Source organism: Macaca nemestrina, chromosome 9 (genome assembly GCF_043159975.1).
Source record: "Macaca nemestrina isolate mMacNem1 chromosome 9, mMacNem.hap1, whole genome shotgun sequence".
In the NCBI taxonomy this organism is placed as follows: Eukaryota; Metazoa; Chordata; class Mammalia; order Primates; family Cercopithecidae; genus Macaca; species Macaca nemestrina.
This window is the reverse complement of record NC_092133.1, coordinates 20029921-20056478: the sequence shown is the minus strand read 5'-3', so window position 1 is coordinate 20056478 and position 26558 is coordinate 20029921. Positions and strand designations below refer to the sequence as shown.

At 42.7% G+C, this 26558-nt stretch overlaps 1 protein-coding gene across 5 annotated transcripts in view; it reads right to left on the bottom strand.

Moving 5' to 3' along the window:
• Positions 1-26558, bottom strand: part of NRA (nebulin related anchoring protein) — a 76511-nt gene that overhangs the window by 37375 nt on the left and 12578 nt on the right. For 2 of the 5 annotated variants that reach the window (XM_011716105.2, XM_011716142.2), the window contains exons 8-21: positions 25546-25653; positions 25146-25250; positions 21719-21826; positions 20610-20726; positions 17423-17527; positions 15850-15957; positions 14653-14757; positions 8552-8650; positions 7524-7628; positions 6063-6170; positions 5715-5816; positions 3844-4041; positions 3161-3265; positions 274-372 (exon numbers count right to left, since the gene is read on the bottom strand). In XM_011716105.2, coding sequence (XP_011714407.2) covers positions 274-372; positions 3161-3265; positions 3844-4041; positions 5715-5816; positions 6063-6170; positions 7524-7628; positions 8552-8650; positions 14653-14757; positions 15850-15957; positions 17423-17527; positions 20610-20726; positions 21719-21826; positions 25146-25250; positions 25546-25653 — 1572 coding nt within the window. The remainder of the gene's footprint in view (positions 1-273; positions 373-3160; positions 3266-3843; positions 4042-5714; positions 5817-6062; positions 6171-7523; positions 7629-8551; positions 8651-14652; positions 14758-15849; positions 15958-17422; positions 17528-20609; positions 20727-21718; positions 21827-25145; positions 25251-25545; positions 25654-26558) is intronic. The other 3 variants (XM_011716114.3, XM_011716122.2, XM_011716133.2) reach the window with 3 other exon arrangements.

The following is a 26558-nucleotide window of genomic DNA, read 5'->3' as shown; positions in this document are numbered from 1 at the left end:
GGGAACTAGAGAATACTGGAAGCTGAAAAGGAATAAAGTCAGCCCTGCATCTATCCCTTATAAAATCGGGGGAGATGGTGGTGGATGAAGCAAGGGCCCTGGTGTCCAGTTCCAGAAACGGCCTGGAAGCCTGGGGAAAGCTGGGTCCAGCCTATTTAAAGGGAAGGCTCTTTGGTTTCTGGATCATGCCTGGGCAGCACTTGCTGTTGTCCCTGAAGGATCCCGGGCCCATGACACAGCAGCTTGGTGGAGAAAGGGCAGCCCAGGACTCACCCCACTCTGTAGCTCCTGGCTCTTCTTGGCGTGCTCCATCTGGGAGCTGTTGGTCACGCTGGTGAACTTCAGCTCATCGACCCTCTGCCGGTAGTTTTTCTGTTTCCAAAGGAAAGGGACCCCACAGTATTAGGACTGGGTTACCCCTACCGCCCTACACATGCGCACACACACACACACACACACACACACACACATACTTTCTGTGGTCCAAGCATTCCCTTGGGAGGAATGTTCTAGTTGATCCTGCAGCTTGAACAGAACCACACAGCCCTGAGATCACCTGATCCACTGAACTTGTTTTAGTTGCTATTACTGAATGGGAAATGTAATTTTCCTCTTCAGTAACCCTGTATTTCACCGTGTGCCCTGGGGAGGTATACATTTTATAAACATAGACCTGACATAGGAGGGTGAGGTGGAGGAAACTTGGACTTTACAATGATAAAGACTGAGGTTCAAATCTTGCCTGTTCATCCTTCCAGCTTCGTCACCTCTGGTACATCACTCAATCCAACCTAAGCCACCCTTGCCTGGAGTGTACAATGAGGACAACAGTAGAAGCTACTTCAGTCTAGTGTGGAGCAGAGGCTTCAGCACCATGTTTTACGTGTGAGTCAGGTCCCTGGGACAGTGTCAGGACATAGCCATTGCCATGGTGTTATCATGATTGTCCAGGAAGCAGAAGCTTTAAGGAAGGAGACACAGAGCCACAGACAGAAGCCTGCGGTCAGGTGGAATTCGCCTTCACAGTTTCTGATTTTCCAGATCATTGAGGTCTTGTCCTCGTAGTGTCCCCATCTCACAGCCACAAATTAATTGGTAAATTTTCAATGTGCTAATTCTGTCCCCCCTCAGGGACTTCTTGTCTTTCCTGAAGATTAGCTCCTCTGGCTTTTCCATTGAAACTGCCAAAGTTGCTGGGAAAGGTGGCCACTGAGGACAGCGTGTGGAAGCAAAAGCTTCACATGGCAGGGAGATCAGAGATGAGCTCACAGCCTGGTTCTGGCAAAATTCCCCATGCCATCAGCAGGAGGGTTATAGCAACCACCGGAACCCAACATAGTGACTGGAACACTGGGAACTCCAACTTTTCTGCCTTTAGGGGAAAAAAGTTCTAGAGAAAACATTCCAAAGAGACTTCTAATTTTCCTCCCTAGTTCCACTGTGTTGAATGGGAAAACTCCTTCACCACATAACTGAAGGGAGTCATATTGCTCTGCCATTGTTGGAAATTCCTGGTCATCCCAGACTATGCATTGGTCAAATCACAAGTACTTCCTGAGCAGCCAAGAATCTACTCCGTACAGAGCACAGAGGAACATAAAAAGGGTGAAGGAGATGATATCCTCCTGGCCTTGGAGGAGCTTAAGAATTAGCAGGTAATACAGGAAGTGAGATAGAAACTGACATTCCTGAATCTCAAGGACCAACTGGCTACATTCTCTCCCCTCTGCTGCACCCCTGTCCAAGATAGATGGGGCTCTGGTTGCTCCACCTGAACTTTAGTTAGTCTCCAACAAGCTAGGTAATGAAAGCCCTAAAGGGCTATGCTTTTCTCTCTACCTCATTCTACATTCTAAGCCTAAATATGTCTATCTCAGAGGAGGGTGAGTACAATGGGAATATAAGAGTACATTACAAGATATGCTTTTGAGATGCAATACTGTCTCATGGTCAAGAGCGAGGGCACCAGATCAAACACCCTGGGGACAGATCCCAGCTCTTCTACTTACTAAAAGTATAACTTCAATCCCGCTTTCTTCATCTGTAAAATGGGAATATTAATAGGATAATCATACCATCTAATCACATAGGACTGTGGTGATCTATACATTAACAGTATGTATATAATACACCCAAAGTGGCGATTCAATAATGATTATCAGTCCATAAATGGCAGGTATTATTATCACCATTATTATCATTTGCAAGAGATATGCCGACTCAGCCTTCTTGGCCCTGAAACAAGAATCCCCTTTGAAGATTCCAAACAAAGTTCCTGAAATAGTGACACTTCCAAATGAAATGTCCTTCAGAAGTCCTCCTCTGCCTGATGCCAGAGCCAGCTTTCTATGGCATAAAGAGAGGCAAGGGCTTAGAGCTGCAGGCACCTGGGAGCGCATCTGATCCAACCTCTTCATTTTTATTTTATTTTGTTTTGTTTTATTTTTTGAGATGGAGTCTCGATCTGTCACCCAGGCTGGAGTGCAGTGGCACAATCTCAGTTCACTGCAACCTCTGCCTCCCAGGTTCAAGCAACTCTCTTGCCTCAGCCTCCTGAGTAACTGGGATTACAGGCACATGCCACCACACCTGGCTAATTTTTTGTGTGTCTTTAGTAGAGACGAGGTTTCACCGTGTTAGCCAGGATGGTCTCCATCTCCTCACCTCGTGATCTGCCCACCTCGGCCTCCCACATTGCTGGGATTACAGGCCAACCTCTTCATTTTTATATGAGGGAAAGAGGATCAGGAAGGTTAAATGACTTGCCTGAAATCTGCAGTGAATTTAAGGCACAGGCATAATGAGAACGTTATCCTCCAAATACTGGACTCTCTGATTCAAAAGGAATCACACGCTGCTCACTTAAGAAATGCTGTTTTCCCAGGTGCTGTATATTACACCTTTCTAAACAAAATTATTCTTTGGATGCAACTGCTACTCAAAGTAAATAGGTAGGCTTCTTTAATGACACCATCTCAGGAAGTTTAAGGCTGTGGAAAGTTAGCTGAGAATGCACTACAGGTGTGAAATGAAGTACTCCCACTTTGAATCACACCCAGAATAAATCTGGGGGTAGAGAAAGGGAATTAGAGGCAAAGATCACCCTGCGTGAGTCAGGGGCTGAGGACTACTGGAGGCCAGAGGCCCAAGTGCAGGTTACCTCGCTAACCAGCTGTCCGGCCTTCTTGGCTTGTTCCAAGTTGAGACTCCCCTCTGTCAGCCACCCAACTCCCTTCATCCATGCCAGGTCGGCCTTGTACTGCAGCTACAAGAGAAAAACCACAAAGCTCTCATTGGGCACATGGATAGAGACAGGACAGAGTTGATGGGAGACTTAGGAAGATCTTGATCCTGCATTTGCCTTCCTGGAAGAACTGCTCCCTGATCCTTTATGATCAGGCAGGTCTCCACTTGGGAGATACAGCCACTGGGCCCACTTTGTAACGAGAGTAGCATGCTCTACCTTAGTGCTGAGACACCGCAACCTTAGCAAAAAGAGTGTTTCTCATATTTGTTGACCAACGGCCTTTCTTTGCCAACCTGCTAAATTTCCAGGATTTATTTATCATTTTCAACATTTTCTTCTCCTTGACTGGTCCCCATCACCAATACATCTTGACTTAAGAATTAGCTGTGAGCCCTGATCCTCCACCCTCCAGTCTCCATTGTGTCAACTATATCTCTACTTCCCCATCTGTCCTTTCTAGCCCCAGTACATTTCCTGCAGTTCTTCCTAGTCTTCCAAGTTTTATGTAAGAGACTCATGCACAGGTTTGGAATCACTCTGAAAGCATGTCCAACTGCAAGAGATGCATGAAGAGAACTGGCAATGTGCAGACTCACCTCGCTCTGGAGCCCATAGGCCTTCTTGGCCCACTGAGTCTTCATATCTTCGGGCAGCACAGTGTATTCATGCAGTTTCTTCCTGTAGTCCAGGTCACTGGCAAGAGCTTGGGCCTTCTTAGCATGTCTGATGTTTACCATATCCATGGGCAGGTGAAACCGGGTCTTACTCTCTTCAAAGCCTTTCTTATACTCAACCTTGAATGTACCAAAACAAGGACTGTTTTGTTAGTTGAAGCTCACCCTTTGCAGGAGTGATATGAAAATGCAGGAAAGATTTCCAGGCTTCTGGGAGCAGGAGAATCGGCACCCTTCTGTCAGAAAGGTGTGACCCAAGTCTTGGCTCTGAAAGGCAGCACCATGAGGGAGCTGAGGTTCCACACTACTTTGTTTTTGGGAGGACTGTCTCTTGCCAATGCTAAACCTTTTTACCCGGCTGCTCCAGGAGAAAACTCTATTCCCAATTCTCACAGATGCTTTAAGAGAAAGAATAAAGAAGCTTGGGCTGCAGAGCCAGACAAGCCTGAGTTCAAACCTGATCTGCCCTCTAACAGAAGGTGACCTCTGGAAAGTTATGTCACCTCTCTAAGGACTCGTTTCCCTCTGGGAGACTGTTGTGATAAGTAAATGAATAATAGCTGAAAGATGCTTAGTACAGGGACTGTCACATAGCAAACACTTGATAAATGTCAGCATGCCAATAACAACGGTGGTTTGGTGGTGACGATGATGGTGGTGATAGCGGTGGTGGTGATGGTAGTGATGATGGTGATGATGGCAGCAATGATGGTGATTGATCATTGTAACGATGACAATGGTGATGGTGAAGGTGATGGAGATAGTGGTGATGATGGTGGTGATGATGGGGAAAGACAGTGTGCTATAGTAGGAGGAGTGTGGTGCCACGTAATAACAGTTCTAGGGTCTAATTCGCTACCCCTCTACCACTACTGCTGACTACCATATGGCTTTGGGAAAGATACAACCTTTTTGACCCCCAGTTGCTCCAACTGCACATATGAAACATCAATGTATTCTGTCTAAACTGAAGCCAAATTCTCAATGCCTCTTTATGCTTCATGACTATGCACTTCATTTGGCTTGTTCTGTAGACACGTCCAAAATGGCAACCCAGATGCCAACTCTCTTCTATTCAAGCTGTGGCTCTTTAATGACTCATTGGATAATTACATCCAACTGTACCATCACAGCAGTGCAAGTTGGCCTCACAGCTTGGAGCAGGCAATCTTTTGTGTCTTTTTCCCTATTCAGCATCAGCAGGGAAGACTTGATTAGAAACCAGGTCTGTCTCTTCTGGCAGAATTATCCTTCCCCAAAGCCTTTTGGTAAGTGACATTTACCAAGGTTTCTTTCCAGCCATTACAGTTGTTTACAAGCATCGTCATTCTGATTGGCTGCAGCCTGGGAGTCCCTGGCTCGCTAAATATTTGAATACCATATATGTTGTAACCACAGGACCAGGACAGTGCCACAACAAGCAGGATGCTTTGCTCCATTAGGGAGAAACTTATTATGTGCTGTTCATTCTTATAGCCCCAGGGTCTCACACAGTGTCTTGCCCATAGTAGTCACTTGGCAAACATTTGTGACATGAATAAATGCAACTGAACACCTTTGTACCTTGATCAGCAGATGCTGTCACCCTTAGGGCCACGCTCCTCAATCATTTAAAGAAAAGAATATGCTTTGGCAAAATAAATAAACCAAACTTCTTACACAAGCCAGGAAAGAAAAGAGTTGCAGGTAGAAGTCAATAAAAAGGTAACAGTCCCAGGTGAAGTAGGCCCAGGAAAAACTTTTAAAATAACACAACTGTAAGTGAGGGGTTGGGGGTTAGAAAAAGAGTTTACCTCACTGCTCATCTTAGCAATCTGCAGGGAGTGTAGAAGCCTAGAGTCGGCTGTACCCGTGGCTTTGCCTTTTGTCTTTTCATATTCTTCTTTATATTTAATCTTGAGAGAAAGAAGAAGGTCTACTGTGAGTGAGAGAGAAGCTTTGCCGTCTATGGGGCTCTGGTTTTAACAAGTGCAAGGGGAACAATTCTGAAAAAACACCTCCCAATCTTTCACAAATCCAGAAAAAGATTAAAGTATTGAGATGTTTACAATGTTAAGAGTCATTATTTTTTTCGGCAGGACCACTGACATTTTATTGGAACCATTTCTTATGCATTCTTGAATTAATGAGAGGAAACCTACATTGCTAGCAAGCTCCCCAGAGGCTTTGGCGGCCAGCAGAGACATGGCATCCAGCTTCATCTCAAATCCTTTCCCCTTTGTCTTCTCCCAGCCTTCTTTATACTTAACCTGACAAACAAAACCACAAGTGAATAGGAGTTGCTACCCATATTCCTGCCAAACGTCAAAGATATTTTTTTAAAGCAAAGTTGATTTTTTCCTCTATTTACAGACCAGAGTCTCGACTGTTGTTATCAAAATGATAACAGTAATTATTAACACAGTTAGTTGATTCCTTCGTTGTAGAGCTGTGCAGGCCAGTGATAATGGAACAGGACAAAGAAAAGACCCATGTATTGCTCCTTGCTCTGTTGTTTTCTGATCATGTGACCTTGGCCAATGACCTCTTAGGGCCTCAGTCTCCTATTTGCAAAGAGAGTATCACAGTCTCTTTCTCAGGATTGCTGTGAGAATAAATTGGATAGAGTATACGTAAAGAGATCTTAAACTGGTGAAGTGTAACATAAATGTGGGGTGTTGACACTGCCCTGGCAATAACAACTACTGTTTATTGGCCTTTTCCTAAATGATTTCTACTCATTAACCGCAAATCTTCACATTAGGCCTGTGAGGCTCAGTGAGATTAAAGAGCTCACCTATGGTTACATAAATTTTAAAAATGGCAGTGCCAACATCTGAACCTAGGTCTCTCCGACACCAAAGCCCATGCCACTAACTGTGCCCCTACAATACCTGCTGGGACTTACGATAATTCCACATATACAGTGCCTGCCCCAGGGTAGAACAGGCACTTAAACAATGTTAGTTCCTTTTCTTTTCTTCTCCTGCCCCCAAAATTCCATCTAGAATGAGAAGCCAAATCATAGCCTACTTGTGACTCCAGGGAGAATCTGATGATGCAGATTGATCTTCTTAAAACTTAAAATTCCATATTGGCTAACACAGTGAAACCCCGTCTCTACTAAAAATACAAAAAATTAGCCAGGAGTGGTGGCGGGCACCTGTAGTCCCAGCTACTTGGGAGGCTGAGGCAAGAGAATGGCGTGAACCTGGGTGGTGAAGCTTGCAGTGAGCCGAGATCGTGCCACTGAACTCCAGCCTGGGTGACAGAGCGAGACTCCGTCTCAAAAAAAAAAAAAAAAAAAAAAAAACTTAAAATTCCTCCACACAGCAAATCACCAATTCACCAGGGTGATGAGGATGAGGATGTAGGGGTGTGTGTGTGTTCACACATAGATTGTACACATGCTCATATAATGGGACTAAATGGCTATGACCAATTTATCACTAGTAAACTACCACATGCCATGACACAGCAAAATTCAAAGTTACAATTTGATGGATGCCTCTGAAGAGCCTTTCTCAGGGATAGACACTTCCCACTTGCTGGACCATCCCAGTATCTTCGTTTTTCACATCGCTCCATAACCCCTCCACCTTCTCCCCACATTGCTCTCTTACCTCACTGAAGAGTTTGGCATTGGTTTTGGCCTTCACCAGCTGAGGAACATCCTGGGGCAATGTGTAATTCAACTTATTTTTCTCATAGTCAGCACGGTAATTCACCTGTTGGATTTAAAATAAATCTGTAGGGCTTTTATATGGGCAGAAAGAGAACTTTAGGGACCCATAGCTCTTTCCCCCTTAGACCCATAGCTGAGAAGGAGTTTCCAGAAAAGCCATTTTGCCAGGCAGCCTGTACTTTTTGTGAATGTTTTAAATTAATGAACTGAAGGCGTCAAATGAAAAGTAAAGAAACTCAAAGACGCACTCGAAGTTGTGAGTTTGCAAAAGAGTTCCCTATGACTGCTTCACCAACTCCCTTTACACGCACTTGAGAATATTGAACTTTTTAAAAAAACATTTGCTGCAGTGCTGAATATCTTGTTATATGCCGGGTAATTATCAAATGCCTGCCCACAATGACAAAAAGCCATCTTAAATCACACACACAAAAGAGAGCCAACCAGACATGTGACTCCTGTTGGATGAATACGCATCATCCGAGAAGCAGTCTTGACCAGAAATTAAACTTAAACTTTAGATGATTGGTGATACTAAGAATTATTGTTAGATTTTTGATATGATATGTTAAAATTATATAAATATGTTTTTTCTTTTTTACCTTTTAGAGATTCATACTGAAATATTTACAGATTACATTATACAATACTTGAAATTGGCTTCAAAATAATGTGGAAGAGGAGAATTGGACAGGTATATAGATGAAGCAGGGTGGCCATGAATCAATTGCTGTTGAAGATGGGTGACAGGTACATGGGGATTCATTATGCTATGCTCTCTACTTTTGCATGCATTCAATATTTTCCATAATAAAAAGTTTAAAAGAAGTGGGGTCATTTTCTGGCTGTAATAAGACATGTGTCACCATTCATGAAAGTCAAATCCTTGGAGGTCAGATGTCCAGAGGCCTCAAAGCAGCAATTCCAAGACCCCCACGCCCAGCTGGGCAGGGGACAGTTACTTACATGACTCAGCTGCTGGGCATTGATTTTGGCTTGAACAATCTGTGGCGTGTCAGTCACTGAGCTGTACTTCAACTTGTCGATGCTCTGCCTATAATTGGCCTAGGTAAAAACCGGCACAAAAAGATGTCACTTGCTCTTTTCTCGAAGATTTGCTTAGCTCCCTCTCCCAAGCCCAATAAAGTGCAATTCTCAAATGACTATGTTGAAAAAGAGTCAGATATTCCAACTGGATACTGACAGACACTCCAAGCCCACAGATAGAAAAACAGTACCTTGGAGAGTGAGACACCTAACAGGCAACTCATAAAAGAGGTGAACTAAGTGGCCGGTGAACATAGAGAAAGATGCTCAGCCACACTATTAATGAGAGAAAGGCATACCAAAACCACAAGATACCCCTCCACACCACCTGAAGAGCCAAATTAAAACTGCTGATAATACAAAGTGCTGGCTAAGGATGAGGACTTATGAAAACTCTCACAACAGTGCTAGCAGAAGTGCAGATTGGTACAACCACTTTGGAAAACAGTATGGCATTTGGGCACACACATATCCTATGTCCCAGTAATTCTGTGCCTGGGGCTCATTCCCAATGAAAATATATGCCTGAGGTCATTTTATAAATAATTCCAGCCATATATCTACACATAGTATACTTTTCTGTATACATCTTATACTTCACCAAGAAAGAAGTGTCAAAAGAAAAAAAAAAAGTAAAATGAAAGAGGAACAAAAAGTCCAACCAAGTTATACATGCATCTTTAAGTGGGAGGCAATGGAGTATCAGTGACTCCTTGTAGGTGGCCCTAACATGTCCCCACCCTATACACCAGCCCCTGCCTGGCCCTCACCTCCACCTTGCCAGAGTCCCCAAGGAAATTGCCCTGAGCTTAGCACTTTCATAGAAGATGTAGGTTCAAAAGAGGAGGAGGCAGAATCCCCAGTGCAGTTGGATGCATTGACTACCTGGTTCCCACCTCAAGACATCAAGGACTAGTGAATTCTCCCCTTTGAAAATACAAATTGCCCTTCAAGTATTAAGAATTATTAGCCATTTGCCCACAAGAATATATGCATCCAATCATCTTATTTTTCTCCAAACACACCTGACCAAGATCTGCTGCAGAGGGAATGGAAACTTGGGCAGGGAAGTAAAGGAACAGGTTTGAGGCTAGATAGTAGGTGATAAGGGGTGAGGGGCTAAGGTGAGCTGAGTGAGAGCCCCAGAAACCTATGCAGGTAGAAGTAAAGCTAGGATACAGAAAAGAGGGAGAGGCTGTGGGTAGCAAATAACCTCTTTTACAATTTATTTTTAATTATTATTTTGAGACAGAGTCCCACTATGTCACCTAGGTGGGAGTGCAGTGGCACAATCTCGGCTCACTGCAACCTCCTCCTCCTGGGTTCAGGAGATTCTCGTGCCTCAGCCTCCCTGGTAGCTGGGACTACAGGTGTGCGCTACTATGCCTGGCTAATTTTTGTATTTTTAATAGAGACAGGGTTTCCCCATGTTGGCCAGGCTGGTCTGGAACTCTTGGCCTCAAGGGATCCTCCCGCCTCAGCCTCCCAAAGTGCTGGGATTATAGGCATGAGCCACCACACCTGGCCTTCTTTTAGAATTTAATCAAGGTTATCTGAAATCCAGGTAAAAGAGGAAGAAGTAAACTCATCCCTAACCCTGCTCTCCTTCCCTTAGGCTCACATGGTTCCTTTCATTCATCCACTTGCCCATCCATTTACTTTTTCAACAAACTGTTGTGGGGTTCCTACTCTGCAGAGTGAGCAAACTCAGACATTCCCTGCCCACACAGATATCTCAAATGGGTCCTCACTCCCAGGATCACAAACTCACCCAGTGCCTCTGGACATCTGAATCTCTGTGTCCACGGGCTCCAGATTGGGCCTGCTTGCCAGCTGAGCTCCCCGGGCTTGGCTTAAAGTGACAGGATCACCATTGAACACCTCATTCGCAGCCTTCATGTCTCTCTTTTCTTGCCCAAGGCCAAAGGCCCCTCCCAGAATCCCACACAGTGTGGCAAATTCTTCAGACCTGGGTTTTGCCTGAGAACAACACCCCTTTTCTGCATCACCACTATCTACTGATATCTCTGCCTGTACCTCACCTATGGCCTTGGCCAGCCTCCTCTGGCAGCTGGCTCTGCCCTCCCCAGGGGCCCACACCTTGGCCACTCTTGTACTGTTCTATCAACTCCTGTCTGTCTAGACTACAGGCTGATGTCTTTGCTTTTCTGTCTTCCTCCTGTCTGCTGCTAACTCCTATGGCCACTTCCCTGAGATGACAGCCCACCTCAGGGAGTCTTTGCAGCCCAAAAGTCACAAATGTCTCTAGGAGCCAGATAGACCACTAGCTGGGTACAAGCCCAATGCTTGGCCTTACAGTTGCAGAAGTAAGGAGTCGAGAGGACTATGGCTGAGGGAGGCAGCTGCTGCCCAGCTCTAGAAGATGGTTGTCATGCAACCAATAGGACACGCAGAAGCTAGATTTTCCAGTTATTCCAAAGAAACCAGAAATCCATATTATGATGCAAAATCTTGCAATTTTTAAAAGCTAACAAATAGTTCAATATTTTTTAAATCCAGTGACCTGGGCCAGGGGCAATGGCTCATGCCTGTAATCCCAGCACTTTGGGAGGCCTAGGCGGGAGGATCATGAGATAGGGAGTTCAAGACCAGCCTCACCAACATCGTGAAACCCTGTCTCTACTAAAAATATAAAAATTAGCCGGGCGTGGTGGCTTGTGCCTGTAACCCCAGCTACTTGGGAGGCTGAGGCAGGAGAATCGCTTGAACCTGGGAGGCAGAGGTTGCAGTGAGCTGAGATCACACCACCGCACTGTAGCCTGGGCAATAGAGCAAGACTTCATCTCAAAAAAAAAAAAAAAAAAAAAAAATCCAGTGACCCAAGAGAAATAAGTCTAATAGCCACTTTGGGCCCACTGGCTACTAACTTGTATACTCCGTGTCTTCCCTGGGTCTTGTACTCATTTCAACCAGCTCATCATAATTATAACTAACACATGATACTTACTATGTACGCAGCACCATTCCAAGTACATCATACATGTTAACTCATTTAATCCTTCCCACCACCCTATGGTTAGGCATTATTATTAGCCCTACCTTACAGTGTGGAAACTGAGGCACAGAGACCAAAAGTGGCTTGCTCCAGGTCACCCAGGCAGTAAGTATCAGAGGTATGATTCAAATCCCAGGAGTCTATGTCACAAGGTGGCGCTATACCTATACGCTATAAACCTGGTTTGCCAAAACTAGTGTGCTTAGAGCTATTACTTTTATTTTACAGATGGGCAAGGGGTTCCCGTCAGCCAGAGTTAGCATTGTTTAGACAGGGAAATGCATCCCAGAAACAAACAAATGACTTACAAGTGAACTTCTAGAACAGGACCTAGAAATAACAAAGTGCTCCTGACAATGGGCCATGGAGAGTTTTGTTGGATTTGAAGATTAAAAAACATCACTAGGCTTGGTGCGGTGGCTCACACCTGTAATCCCAGCACTTTGGGAGGCCAAGGCGGGCAGATCACCTGAGGTCAGGAGTTTGAGACCAGCCTAACCAACATGAAGAAACCCCGTCTCTACTAAAAATACAAAATTAACCGAGTGTGGTGGCACATGCCTATAATTCCAGCTATTCAGGAGGCTGAGGCAGGAGAATTGTTTGAACCTGGGAGGCAGAGGTTGCTGTGAGCTGAGATTGCACCATTGCACTCCAGCTTGGGCAACAAGAGTGAAACTCCATCTCAAAAAAAAGAATAATAATAATAATTTTGTGCTTTTTAGTTAATGATTCAAGGAGAAAAGTTTTTGCATGTTGAGTTTTGGACATGGGGTGTGTAGAGAAAATTAGGAAATATAAAGTCATTTCAATGTCAACTATTAATTAGATTAGAGTACGGTGACTTCCTAATGCATTAATTCAGAAGGCAAAATTATCATCTCATAATAGTCTATTAGAATTCAGAATTATGCATGATAAAATGTCACAAAAACTATGTTTTTAAATGGCATATTCTTTCCTGATAATTCTGCATTAAGTATGTTACTGAGTACAATTACTTTACTCTGTGGGACATAATTAAAAGTCTCCATGATTAATCACATCTTTGCAGCATCACAAATGCTTGGCCATTGCTTCAATCTACATTTTGAAGGGTTTCTTTTTCCTTTGCTAAAGATAGAGTCTCATTTTAATTCTATCAATGTTTATAAAATCTATCTAAAGGGAATGCTCTCAAATTAAGAACCCATGCTTGCTTATTTAATTTCATGGCTATTTCACCACCTTTAAGATGACCAGACAGAGAGACCACAATTGTTCTTGTAAATGGATTCCCCAAACTTCCTGATTACTAAAATCCCTGCATTATGGGTGATAAACTCAAATTCACATCAGAACCAGGAAGGTAAGCTAAAGGAGGTACAGCAACAGCGAGCAGCCACCACCCAGTCCCAGCCAATTGCTGCCTTGCAGGATCTGGGGCAGAATGTCTCAGAGTTTTCAAGAAAAGGTGAGCATGTTAGTTTTTGTCTGAACTCAGAAATTCCACATGTTGGTTCAATTAAAACAACAACAACAACAAGAGCAAACCCACTGTGTAGCCAAACAAAGCACTTCTGTAGCATGAATGTGGTTAATGGGCTGCCAGTTTAGAACTTACCTCTAAACTCAATTAATATTTCTAATTCAGTCTGGTTTAAGTTTGCATCAGACTTTCCTGGGTGGGCTTCCAGGTGCCTGGTTTGACTCTGAGTCTTATCTAGATAAATGTAGTAGCAGGTCATGTCATAAAGGCAGTACATCTTGCATTCTTTGTGCTACTTATTAGACATGATATCTGGAATCCTACTGCAAAAGCACATCTTCAAATTTTAATAAGGTGCCCTTGATCTGCAAGTTTCCCAGGTAATGTATACAGCCAAAAAAATAAATAAATAGATAAATAAATGCAGCTTTGGTAGCGGTCAAGTTTAACTTTGTAAAAGGAGTAAGTCAAGTCAATCCAACCAAACTTCCTGAGAAAAAGATAAGCAAAGTTTAGGTCCCTGATCAATTCCTCTGCTTCCTACCTCCTGTTTTATTACACATTAGAAAAGCCCCTTTCATTCAATAAATATAATTTGCCAATGATTGTGTTTTGATGTCTGGGCACTGGGTTGGACACTGGAGATACCCAACTGAATCCTACTGCCCCAACTCTGAGCGAGAGAGAGAGAGATTCAAAGACTTATCTACCAGTAGCAAAACTTCAATCAACTTCTAAACTTGTACTGATCCCAAAGGAAAGTAAAGGAAAGTAGCAGTTGACATTCATAAATACACGCTGAATTATTTGTTCAATTATTGATCGATTGATTGGAGATAACCTTCACTGGCAACCACAATACAACCTTACTTATAAGCCCCCTGAAGTACTTTTTAAGTTAGTAGGTGACGTTTATCTTTTTCTTTGTACTTTTCTGTATTTTCTAAATTTTCTATAATAAACATATAGTAAAATTCTTGTAATCAGAAAACAAGAAATTTAATTGATTGTACACATTTTGCCTGGAACAAGCCAAACCGTAAATAAAATCACTGCTGTAATAATTAAGGGATACATATACTTTCCCATGTGCTCCTGAGAAAAAATGGAGTCAATATTACCACTTCCTCTCAACTTGTATATATACGTTTTATTTTACTTCCTTCAGTCCTTAACATACTACGTGTCAAACCTTTTTTCAAAGAAATAAAAAAGTCATCCTTGCTAAGGAACAAGCATTTGAAATGTGCCCAGCAGACAAAGCTCACTGAATTCTAAGAGGAAAAACTGAACCTCAGGTTATTTTCAAGACAAAACTAGAGTTGTCCCTAGTTCACACTGAAAATCTAAGAGTGTGCAAGCATGCATAAATGAACTTCCTAGTGGAAATTGGAAAAGGATTTCCCTTTCTTCAATCCCTTCACCCTCCTATGAACTGTTGTATCATGTTTCTTTCCATCTTGCTGCCTACACATCACTCCTCAGGAAGGAAGTGACAAGTGATGAAGCAGAAAGAGCTGTTGGAAAGGAACTCACATCTTTCAAGGGCACCAGTTTCATCGTTGTTTGATAGGAAGGCGTGAGAGTGGCTGGGTAGTTGTAGTCGACAATATCATGTTTATAATCAGCTTTATAGGCAACCTAAAACGAAGAAAAGAACAAGAATGTAGAAATCAGCTTCTACTTTCTTTTGGCTTTGTTTGAATGCCATAAGAAATATTTTTTAAATACCCAGAAACAAATGAATTCAGTTTCATCACCTTCAAGGAAAATTAAGTTAGTTCATACTTTTGTCTTTAATTAATCTAAACTCCTCTTAATTAATTCAAAATTAGTTAACTTCCATCTGTAGTACATTTATTTTATATTTCTTATTAATTATGAAGCTGTTTGTCATTTTTGTTGAAAAGAAGCATTTGCGGTGCTTCAGTGGCACAATCGGTTAGCGCGCGGTACTTATATGAAAAGAGGCATGTGCACATGGATAGACAATGGAAGAGCTCCTTGGCTAATCCTGAGAAAATAGATGGAAAGGTCAAGAGTCTTTAGAGTATTTAATTTTTTTTTCTAAAGATCAAATTGACATTCTTAAGCAGAGAAAATCCAACATTCGTATGTTTCAATAATGAAATCAGTTTCCTTTAAGTGTCTTTTACCTCCAAGATTTACAACCTAGCATTTGTAAACCTATAAACTGGATTGACAAAGCCAAAGAGAGATTAACAGATTATATGCTACAGGGGAAAACAGGACCTGATCTACCCTGTTATCCCACTACCTTGACCAGTGCCAGGCCACAGCAGGTTTTCAATGAATACAACGATCAAAAAAATGAATGAAGGAACAAACCAGCTTACCAACCAACCAACTCCAAATAAATCACAAAAGCTTTGGAACCCTGGGGAATTTGGAATAAGAATCAAAATTATTCATTTCTCTTTCTCTCTCAGAAATTGAAAGTGTTAACCACACTGGATTCATTATAATAGATTGAAGTACTCTTCAAATTAGAGAAATCTAAGATAAATACTTTGTAGCCTTTGAAAATTTTCAGGAATTTTACCTAGCCTTGGTTGTATCCGCTAACATTTAGAAGCTGTTTTGGGTCAGTCTTCACATAGTCTTTAAAATAGAAGATAGATTTTTTTAAAAGGGAAATTGTAAAAGAATTGGCTGAATTCTTCATGCCCCGCCCCACTCCATCCCTACAGGCCCTTGCATAAAAGGACTCACGTTGCTTGCCAGGCTGCCAACTTTCATAGCATGCAGAGTGCGTCTGTCCATACCAACTCCTTCATAGCGGCCTCTCATGTGGTTCTGGTAGTTTTCTTTATATTTATTCTACATAGAAACACAAAGTTTTCAACCAAAGCATTCCCTTCGCAAGTAGTTGAAGATAAACTACTCATCTTAATGCATTAAATCCAAAGCATAAATGATTAAATATAAACCATTTAAATAGTCAGTGTATCACACAATAAAAAATAAGGCAAACTTTTTTTTTAATAACGTAAATTTCAACCCACAAGAAGTTGGAGTAAGACAGGAAGACAAGGAAACACGGGATCTGATGAGCATAGACAGCACAAAACGGACTTGACTTTCTGTGTTCATTTTTACATTTTTAGCTTTAAATTTACCAGATTTTTCCAATGTGAAAATTTACCATGAGACGGTGGCAGGCGCTGACTATGTGGGCGTCACATGCAAAGCCCCATGCTGAGGCTGGTACAAATCACTGCATGCCATTACCTCCATTTCTAAATATATGAAGGACAAAACCTGAGCTTTGCCAAATTCTGTGATGTAAAAATTGGTCACTAGTGTGACCATGTGAAATAATAATGTTATGTGCCATGTGCCAAATGCCACTTATCAAATAAAAAGAAGACCAAAACAGGATGACGAGAGGTCATAAATAGGAAATTTGGGGTATTAAAATCACCTAACCTGGGAGGCCATTGCATTTCTAGGTACTACGAATATTTAAACAGAACACTACTTATGACTATATATCAGACACGATTCTACTTATCTGAGTTAATCTTTACAAGTACTCTATGAGGGAGAAGGAACTATTATCATCCCCATTTTAGAGTTGGGCAGAGTGGCTCAGGGAGCTTAAACAACTGCCCAAAATTGGCCACTTTGCTATTAATAACCGTGAAATCAGGTATGTTGGCTCTTAAACCACTACATTTATGCAAAATAAATTCCTCACTGCGCCTTACACAGTCCCTTGCAATTTTAAATTCTACTATTATGTGCAACTAAGCAAAAGTAAAACATACTATCTAGTACAGGTCTTTGATGTCCGTGAAGATACATCTTCAGACCTGCTCTGAGAATCTCCAAATTTGCGAATGCCCCTCTAGTACATATCTGCTCATCTGTAAGACAGGGAAATAACGTCTGGCTCTCCAGGTGACTCTGAGGGTGAAATGAGGTGATGTTAACTCAGAGGCACAAAGTCACACTGAGAGGGGATGTCACATGCTCAGCCAGGCTCCCTCACCAGCATTCATCACTAGGACCCAGGCACTGGGCTGCACACAAGGAAGCAAGGGAACGGAGAGGACAGGTCCTGCCCAGAACACTCAGGGTCAAGATCAGGGATGTGACAGAATTGAACACTATGAGGACCAATCCCAGCAGGCAATCTTAACCAAAACCCAGGCATTTACGCCTAAAAGGCCATGCTTCTCCAAGACACATAGATCCATTCCCATAGACTGTCCCTCTTGGGAGACCTAAAAACTAAGCTCACCAAAAGTGCCCAAACAAAAGCTTAGTGTTAACAACTCACATCACTGGTGAATTTTGAGATCTTGCTCACGTTCCTGAATTGAGGTGTTTCACAGTAGTTGATACTGTGACCTCTACTACTTTCCAGATCCTTCTTATACTCCACCTTGGAAATCAAAACACCAGACACACAATAGAACCAAATCCAAAGTCACTCTTGAAAATGTCCCAGGACTTGACTAGGATATTTTTAGAAAACTTTCAACCCAAGATTTTAACATATCAAGCATAGAATATGCTAAGTTAGCAGGACATAGTTCCCTTGATAAAAACAAATCATAATAAATAGTAAATAATTGGTTTCATTCAGAACATTAAAAGTATATAGTCGCTTTCAAGAACAAATACTATAAGATTTCATAACTCAGAAAATGGCAAAACTGGTTTTACAACTCAGGTAGGTAGTTACTCTTGAGGGGAAGTGTATTAGGGGGATAAATCATATTTCCTATAATGGAAATGTCTTAGGAGGATGTCTGGTCATGTTCTGTTTCTTGATCTGATTGCTAGTCACACAGATGTGTCCCACTTAAGGAAATCCTTCCCACTATACATTTATGATGTATGCACATCTTTATAGGTATACTTCAGTGCAATTCAACCAGGAAAGTTACTTTACAAGGAGTATAATAAATGAGACCACTCAGATGCAGAGCGTCTTGTAATTTAAAATCAGTTGGCTATTTGAGCTCTCCTGGGTGCCTGGATGTAGGATGTGAGGCTACATTAATAAAATAGACTCCAAGTCACCTCAGGTAATTAGCATGAGGCAGTGAAGGCCAACTACCTGCTTAGATGGCTGGTTTGTCTTACTGACTAAACATAAGGACGTAAAGAAATGGAAGGTTCCCTTGCAACTTCTTTACCAAAGGAAATACCCCTCAGTTTGTTATCATATCTTACAAAACTATATGGTGGGGGTATGTCTAATTCTAATACCATAAATATATTTTTATATTCATCTGTTCAATTACAGTATATTCATATAGAAAAATACCAAAATGGGCCGGGCGCGGTGGCTCACGCCTGTAATCCCAGCACTTTGGGAGGCCGAGATGGGCGGATCACGAGGTCAGGAGATAGAGACCATCCTGGCTAAACCGGTGAAACCCCGTCTCTACTAAAAAATACAAAAATTAGCCGGGTGAGATGGTGGGCGCCTGTAGTCCCAGCTACTCGGGAGGCTGAGGCAGGAGAATGGCGGGAACCCGGGAGGCGGAGCTTGCAGTGAGCTGAGATCCGGTCACTGCACTCCAGCCTGGGCGACAGAGCGAGACTCCGTCTCAAAAAAAAAAAAAAAAAAAGAAAATACCAAAATGGGAGGTCAAGACCAGCCTGGCCAGCATGGTGAAACCCTGTCTCTACTAAAAATACAACAAGTTAGCTGGGCATGGTGGTGGGCACCTGTAATTCCAGCTACTCTAGAGACTGAGGAAGAAGAATCGCTTGACGTGGGAGGCGGAGGTTGCGGTGAGCCGAGATCGCGCCATTGCACTCCAGCCTGGGCAACAAGAGTGAAACTCCCTCTCAAAAAAAAAAAAAAAGGCCAAAATATTAACGGTGTTATTCCTGGGTGGTAGAAGTGCACTCCCAGTGGTATGGATCCAGTTCTGTCTCTACCACCCAGAATTAGACACTTTACTTTTCCAGGCGTATGACAAAGTGAGAGCCTAATGGTGGAAGAGGTCCTATCTAGATCTAGTGTTCTGTGAGTGACAGCAAAAGGCCAGCAAACTTTTTCTATAGATGACCAGACAGTAAATATTTTAGGTTTGGCAGGCCACATATTCTTTGTCAATTGTTATACTCAACTCTGTCCTTGTAGCTCCAAAGCAGTCACAGATAATCAGAAACAAATGTCATGTGACTGTGTTCCAATAAAACTTTATTTTAAAAAGCAGGCTGTGGGCTGGATTTGTCACTGAGGCTGTAGTGTGATGACCTCTGGTCTAGAGCATGAGAATCATCTGGAACATTTGTTTAAAATGCAGATTCCAAAGCCTCAGCAGCCATCTATCACTTCAAAGTATCTGAGGCTTCTGATGAGGCTTAGGAAAATATCACTCCTGGTGACTCGGAGCAGCCCCAAGTTAGAGGACCACGGGTTAGCTAACAAGTTAGGGTAAAGGACTGGCTTTTAGAGGTTAGAGACGGAAAGTATTTTTGGATATTTGCATATCTGTTTGTGAGTTGCAGATAACTTGTCACGTGAGTGCTTTGAATCGCCATAATTGTTCCCGTCGCCAGAGGCTGCCAAGTCAAATGCCTTCAAGAGTCCAGATAAGAAATGCAAATGAGGGAAAATGCCATGAAGGACACACTAGGGCGTGAGAAAGATATGAGGATCTAGAGGGGATATTTCCTTGCCAAACAGTCCTCACAATAAAAACGTCTTAAACTGTGGGCAAGCCAAACCAAACACATCCCTCTGGCAGCCAGCGTAGCGTGTAAGGTAAGGGAAATTCACACGGAACACACAGCTTCTCGGAACTCAGACTTCAATAATAAGAGAATGAGAGGGGTTTGACGTTTGAAACACTCTTTCAGATGTTTGATTTGTTTTAAAAGATGGATCCTCCAGTATTCTTTCTGGCAACTAGAAGCCCGTTGCCTGGCACTTTTGAATATTGACAGCCCTGCGAGGATCTAGGCAGTAACTTCTGACCCATCAGAGAAAGATGTAATTGGTTTGATTCTAGGCTCTCTTATAAATTGCATTTTACCACATATCTGTTCTTGGAAACCGGTAACCAACAGGCAGAATAGGTGCTGTCATCATTTTTTTTTTGAAATGGAGTTTCACTTTTGTTGCCCAGGCTGGAGTGTAATGGCACGATCTCAGCTCACTGCGACCTCCGCCTCCCAAGTTCAAGCAATTCTCCTGCCTCAACCTCCTTAGTAGCTGGGATTACAGTCATGCACCACCACACCCAGCTAATTTGAGCTAATTTTGTATTTTTAGTAGAGACGGGGTTTCTCCATGTTGGTCAGGCTGATCTCGAACTCCCGACCTCAGGTGATCTGCCTGCCTCTGCCTCCCAAAGTGCTGGGATTACAGGCATTAGTTACCACACCTGGCCAGTGTCACACTTTTAGCCAGAGCTTTTTATTATAGGGTCACTTCATTCACTGACTGTAGGAGATAAAAAAGGTGATGCTCATGCGTGTGGCTCTTCCCCCACACTCACCTCACTCACGAGTTTGTTTACGCTCTGAGCCCGTTTGAGAACCAAGTTGTCTTGAGCTGGAAGCGAGTGATAATGTGCGGCACCTTTCATCTTATTGAAGTCCTGCCTATATTTTATCTGAAATAAAAACACACAAAACGGGGCTGGAGTTGATGTTTCCATGCTCTGGGAGAGGAATTACTCCAAAGTTATCCTGGACTTAATGTCAACATTTACTTAATACAATTTTCTGAAGGAAAAAAAAATATTCACGTGGCCTTTTCTCTTCATTAAATCTATAAACTACTTTGTCCTTTTTTGTTATTAAAATTTTCCTGGCCCTTTTCACACTTTTTACACTTTATACTCTAATTCTGCGTGGAAAAAATAAATAAAGTCTTAAAATAATCATAAGAAAAGTTGTCAGTCCAAACCCATTCTGCCCTTGATTTAAACATCATTTCCCTGCTAATGAGGGGCAGAGTAATGTCTTTTAACTTCCTTCCTCAGGGAAAGATGGTGCTGTTATGGGTCAATGGGTAATAGGTGAATAGTTCTTTGGTAAAGGAAAGGAAAGAGAGTGAAGGAAAAGGAAAGAAAAAGAAAATGGTAAGGGGTGTGAAATGAATGCTAGGTTCTGATGAGACCAAGTTACAGTTAGCATGTTAAGATCTGCAGTGAGCATGTCACTTTTCCAAGTTTAATTATAGCCTGCCTTTCAAGGACTGCCAGCAGGCTAACATTCTGCCAATAAAAATCATTTCATCACCGGGTTACACCCAGTTTGATAATCATATGACTTATTTTAATCAATTCTTCCCCTAAATTACTCAATTTCTAATTGGGCCATTTGGCAAAACTCTCCTAACACCCCACTCTGGCTGGCCAGCCTCTGTACTTGCTTTAAATGGTCTCAAGCGAGCTATACTGGTTGTCCATGTGCATCTCCTTGGAAGCAGACAAATGGGGCCAAAGCAATCTTCATAAATTTGGATGGGAGTTGAGGGCTAACATTCTACTTTGGCTCAGCTGTAATAAATGTATCTGTGTGGAGGTTTCAGTAAGCACAGCCTTCAAAGTCTCACTTCTCTGCCTCTGTGGCTCTGCGGTCACAGCTACATGGTACTTACGTCACTAGCGAGTTCGTGGGCTTTCTTGGCATTCTGATATGCTGGAGTGATCATAGCTGGGAAGCTGCCCTTTCCCCTGTGCTCCTCGTACTCCTCCAGGTAACCCTGCTGGGTGGGTCAAAAACTTCAGTGAGTAATGCTTTCCTCCCCAGATGTGCGGAGTTCAGCAATGGCCACTCACAGAGCCTATTATCACAGAGGTTCATCCACCTTGGGTTCCAGTGATGTCCATGTGATGGTTTAAACATTCCTTTTAAGATGGCAGACCCTGGAGTCAGGCCCACTTACTGGTACCCAGCACACAGTCAGCACTAAATAATGGCAACTGATATAATGATGATCATCATTATTTCCACTGGATAAATCAGACACTCTACCACTCTCCCAGGCCTACATGTTATGGAATATTCATTTTTTAACTGACAACCAGGGAAGTCCTTTGTCTTCCGGCAGGTCTCAAACACTACCTTACTCATGCCCAGTGGCAGATCTATGTAGAGACCTCCGCCGGTGGTACTGTCTCCCCCGGTGGTACTGTCTCCCTCGGTGGTACTGCATCCCCCGGTGGTACTGTCTCCCCCGGTGGTACTGTCTCCCCTGGTGGTACTGTGGTACTGCATCCCCCGGCGGTACTGTCTCCCCCAGTGGTACTGTCTCCCCGCGTGGTACTGTCTCCCCCGGTGGTACTGTCTCCCCCGGTGGTACTGTCTCCCTCGGCGGTACTGCATCCCCCAGCAGTACTGTCTCCCCCGGCGGTACTGTCTCCCCCTGTGCTACTGCCTCCCCTGGTGGTACCGTCTCCCCCACTGGTACTGTATCCCCCAGTAGTACTGTCTCTTCCAGTGGCACTGTCTCCCCCGGTGGTACTGTCTCCCCCGGTGGTACTGCCTCCCCTGGTGCTACTGTCTCCCCTGGTGGTACCGTCTCCCCCAGTGGTACTGTCTCCTCCAGTGGTACTGTCTCCCCGAGTGGTACTGTCCCCCACAGTGGGTGGTACTGTCTCCCCCAGTGGTACTGTCTCCCCCAGTGGTACTGTCTCCCCCGGTGGTACTGTCTCCTCCAGTGGTACTGCCTTCCCCAGTAGTATGTATCATGTAACCAGAAAAGGAGTATTATATAATTTTTGTAATTTGGGAGGAAAAACTTCGAATTACCATAAGATTATCTGAAATGGGACTAACTGTATATTTCAGACTAAGGATTACAATCTTTGTCTTAATCCTTTCTTTTTTCTTCCCCACACCAACCATCCACTCCCAGAAAGGAAAACCTTCTCTTTCATGACACTGTCATCACATGACGGATAACCCCTCCCTGGCAGCCAGAGGTACTTTAAGACCCAGCTTAGAGACAACCTCCTCCTCGTAGAAGTCCCTTAGTCCTCCCTCACCCCTGGACCTGCCCCAGGCAGAGTCCTCTGTGTTTTCACTGTACTTTTCGCACAAATCTGGAACAGCCCATATGGTGCCCCCCTTAGGCTCATGACTCCATCTCTCTGTGGCCTCCTCCAGGCCAGGGGCCTGCCCAGCTCCAGCACCAGGGCTTGGACTGCGGCACACACATTTTCTAAAATAAAATAGTTGGGTCAGATTAGAAAATCCAGGCTCCCCGTTATCCAACAATGAAAACCATTTAGCCTGAGTTCTCCTTTTTGCCTGGCTGCCAGAATATTCTGGCCAAATATAATAAGTAATACTTTTTTTTTTAAAGGTTCTCAAATTCTTTGGTAATATGCTCTATGGCTTTGCCCATTCTGCTCTATAGTTCTGTGTTTGTAACTTTACTCCAGTTTCTCGCTCTGTCTGTGTGTGTGTGTGTGTGTGTGTATATGTATATGTATATATGTATGTTTAAGTGTATATATATGTATATGTATGTATGTATGTTGTAAGTGTTAATCTTTTTTCAAGACACCTAATCCTGTTGATTACATGGTATAATCCTTTTAACAAGTCTAGTTACTTGTTAAAAAGAAGAATGAATTGGTTGGCATTTAAGGCACTACAGATATTTATAGTTATCTGCCTGCTGGCTTCTCTCTTGCTCCCTCCTCCTCATGCCCTGGCGAGTCATGCTAAATCACAACAGTGAAATGCCATACTAGACTGAGTCCTCTCAACAGCTGCTGACAGTGCTATCAAACAACACCCATTTTGATTCTTGCATTTGTTATTTTCAGGACTGAAAACTTCAATCAAAGCGTCCTACTAATCAAGAACCAGCTATGATACTAAAAAGTTACATTCCATCTGTACCTACAGTCATGTCTAGGTACACATATGAAATGATACATGTGTCTTATAGCTACTGGTAGATAGGATTGGCCAAATACAGGACAAAATATTTTTTACCAAATATAGAAGCCAGATATTTTTTTAAAAGCTGATTTTTAAAAGTTGTCCTGAGCTTTCCAAACAATATATTTAAAATACGAAACGAGTAAAAACATTTTTCACTGGTTTAAAGCACTAAAAGACCATTTAATTAACTTAGAGAATTTGATTAAATGGCCTTTTAAATTCAAAACCAAGCATTTCTGCTCTGGCAGACATTTTCAAAGGAGTCCCAACCAACCTTCAAACACATCCTAAGACTCATATGAGCATATGCCTAACTACGGCAATGTGTTTTTCTAAAGAACAGAAACAAATTCATTGTGGTCTTCTAAATCATATATGTTGTAGAGAGTGTACTTACTGCCAAATAATTCAAACAACTGTCCAATTATGAAAAAAAATCACTTGAACCCATAGAATGTATTCTTCCAATACACACTCATGTTCTTCCAATGTTCTTTACTTGCAACTGTGAACAATAATGCTTCCTTTCTACCCTACAACACCTGGCTAGTACCAGAAAAGACAGAGGGATGTGCAAAGAATAATTAGCTTGTGATTATCTTCTTAATCTTTTTTTTTTACTCCCTGTCAAGGAGTTCATCTGAGAAGTGAAATTGGAAAAAGGGTTTGCATTCTCTGGCATACTGATTTATCTACCAATCTAGATAACAAATTCACTTTCTAAGAAAATGAGCCCCATTACTCAGTGAAATGCTCAATATTTTTCAAGATGCATTTTGATCTCTATGTTGCTTATGATAGAGACCAGCTAAGCTTAGCTGATCTTAGTCCTTGGGACTGTTCTTCAATGGACAGATAAGAATGCTTTCTTCTTGGCCAAGCCACCATATTGGTATAAGTCATTTGTTTATTTAAAAAAAAGTGCCTCAATCTGTTTTCCGAAGTGGGTCAAGTTGAGCCCTGTACAACTGTTTGTCCGCTACTTTCCATCTTGGAAAATCTACCTTTCATAAATAAGGTAAATTAAACGACAGCCCCACCCCTGATTAAATGGTCATAGCTATATCACAACCTAGAAGGGGCCAAACATGGAAAAGAGCAGGGCAGGAGATCATTTTATCACATACCTGGCCATATTGGTCTGCACATTCCCTTGTCAACATGCCCTCAGCTCCAACGGCTGGACCAGCCATTCCCCTCATTTCTTTTTGATATTGTTGATGGTACCTCACCTGTTTGAAGGCAAAGGACAAACTCGGTGAATTTGACTCCCATACACAGGAGCCAAAAGAGTAAAAGTGAATGTCTTAATGGAATATTCTTTTTCTGCTTGGATCTAGGGAGTAGGTATGTCTCAGACATAAAAGTGCCAGGTCATTGTCATGGTAAAATTGACTTAAAACTGTGAAAGAAAACTACTCCCTGGCTTCAGGGTAAATGCAAAAGTCGACAGGAGGTTGGACTCCCCAGACCCAGGTTCACATTCCTTTTTCTCCCTAACATGACCACATTGTCAAGGAAACTTACATCACTTGCCAGCTCATTGGCTCTTTTGGCTATCTGATAGGCGGGTGTGATCATCGCAGGGAAACTGCCTTTCCCTCTTTGTTCTTCATACTCCTCTGTGTATCTCACCTGAAATGGGGAAAAAAAAAAATATGAATCACATGCCCCAATCCCACTGTTTATCAGATGATCTTAGTGAGATGCTCTGCTAAGGGTTCCATGACATCCTGCCCATCTCCTGTCATAGCTCATATGGCATATAATGGCTTACTGTTTGATGGGCCATGTGCATCTTATTCACCTTCTTATTCCCAGTACCCAGCACCGTGCCTGGCACATGGAGACACCCAATGTGGAATTCAACACATGCTTGCTAAGCACCTGGTGCAGGCCAGGCACTGGGCCTGGGCAGAGGAATAAGTCTTCAGCCCTCAAGGAGTTGTCAGCCATGTTTGGGAGACACAAAAGTCTTCTCAACCCCAGATCGAGGCTAAGGCAAGAGGAAACCACGTATTAAGCAGAAGCTGGATTTCTGCTTCAATATCCCATTCAGAACAACACTAAGTTCTTGATTTTATTATGCTATGGAACATCTGGGTTATGTAAATGCAAGTGGTAAAAGTTGTTTAGAAATTATGTTCTCTGATTTGTAGTGGCAAGAGAGATTTCTCTCAGATTACTCAGATACATCCAATTTGGTGTTAATCCAATCTAAAGTTTTCTCTTTAAAGAAGTGTTTTTGCGAGGTCTCTGCTAACTGACTTATCAAACCCAACCATCCTTGACCTCAGGAATTTCTTCTTGTGTACCCATGCAGGACTAGAATGTCTGCTACATTCTCCCTCCCTCCACCTCCAAGCAAGGAAAGAAAGAGGGATCTTACGTGCAAACCACTGCATCTTGGCCTCCCTCATTTCTCTTTCTCTTTTCTAAATTTAATTTAAGTTCCAGAATATATGTGCAGGATGTGCAGGTTTGTTACATAGGTAAATGTGTGCCATGGTGGTTTGCTGTACCTATCAGCTCATCACCTA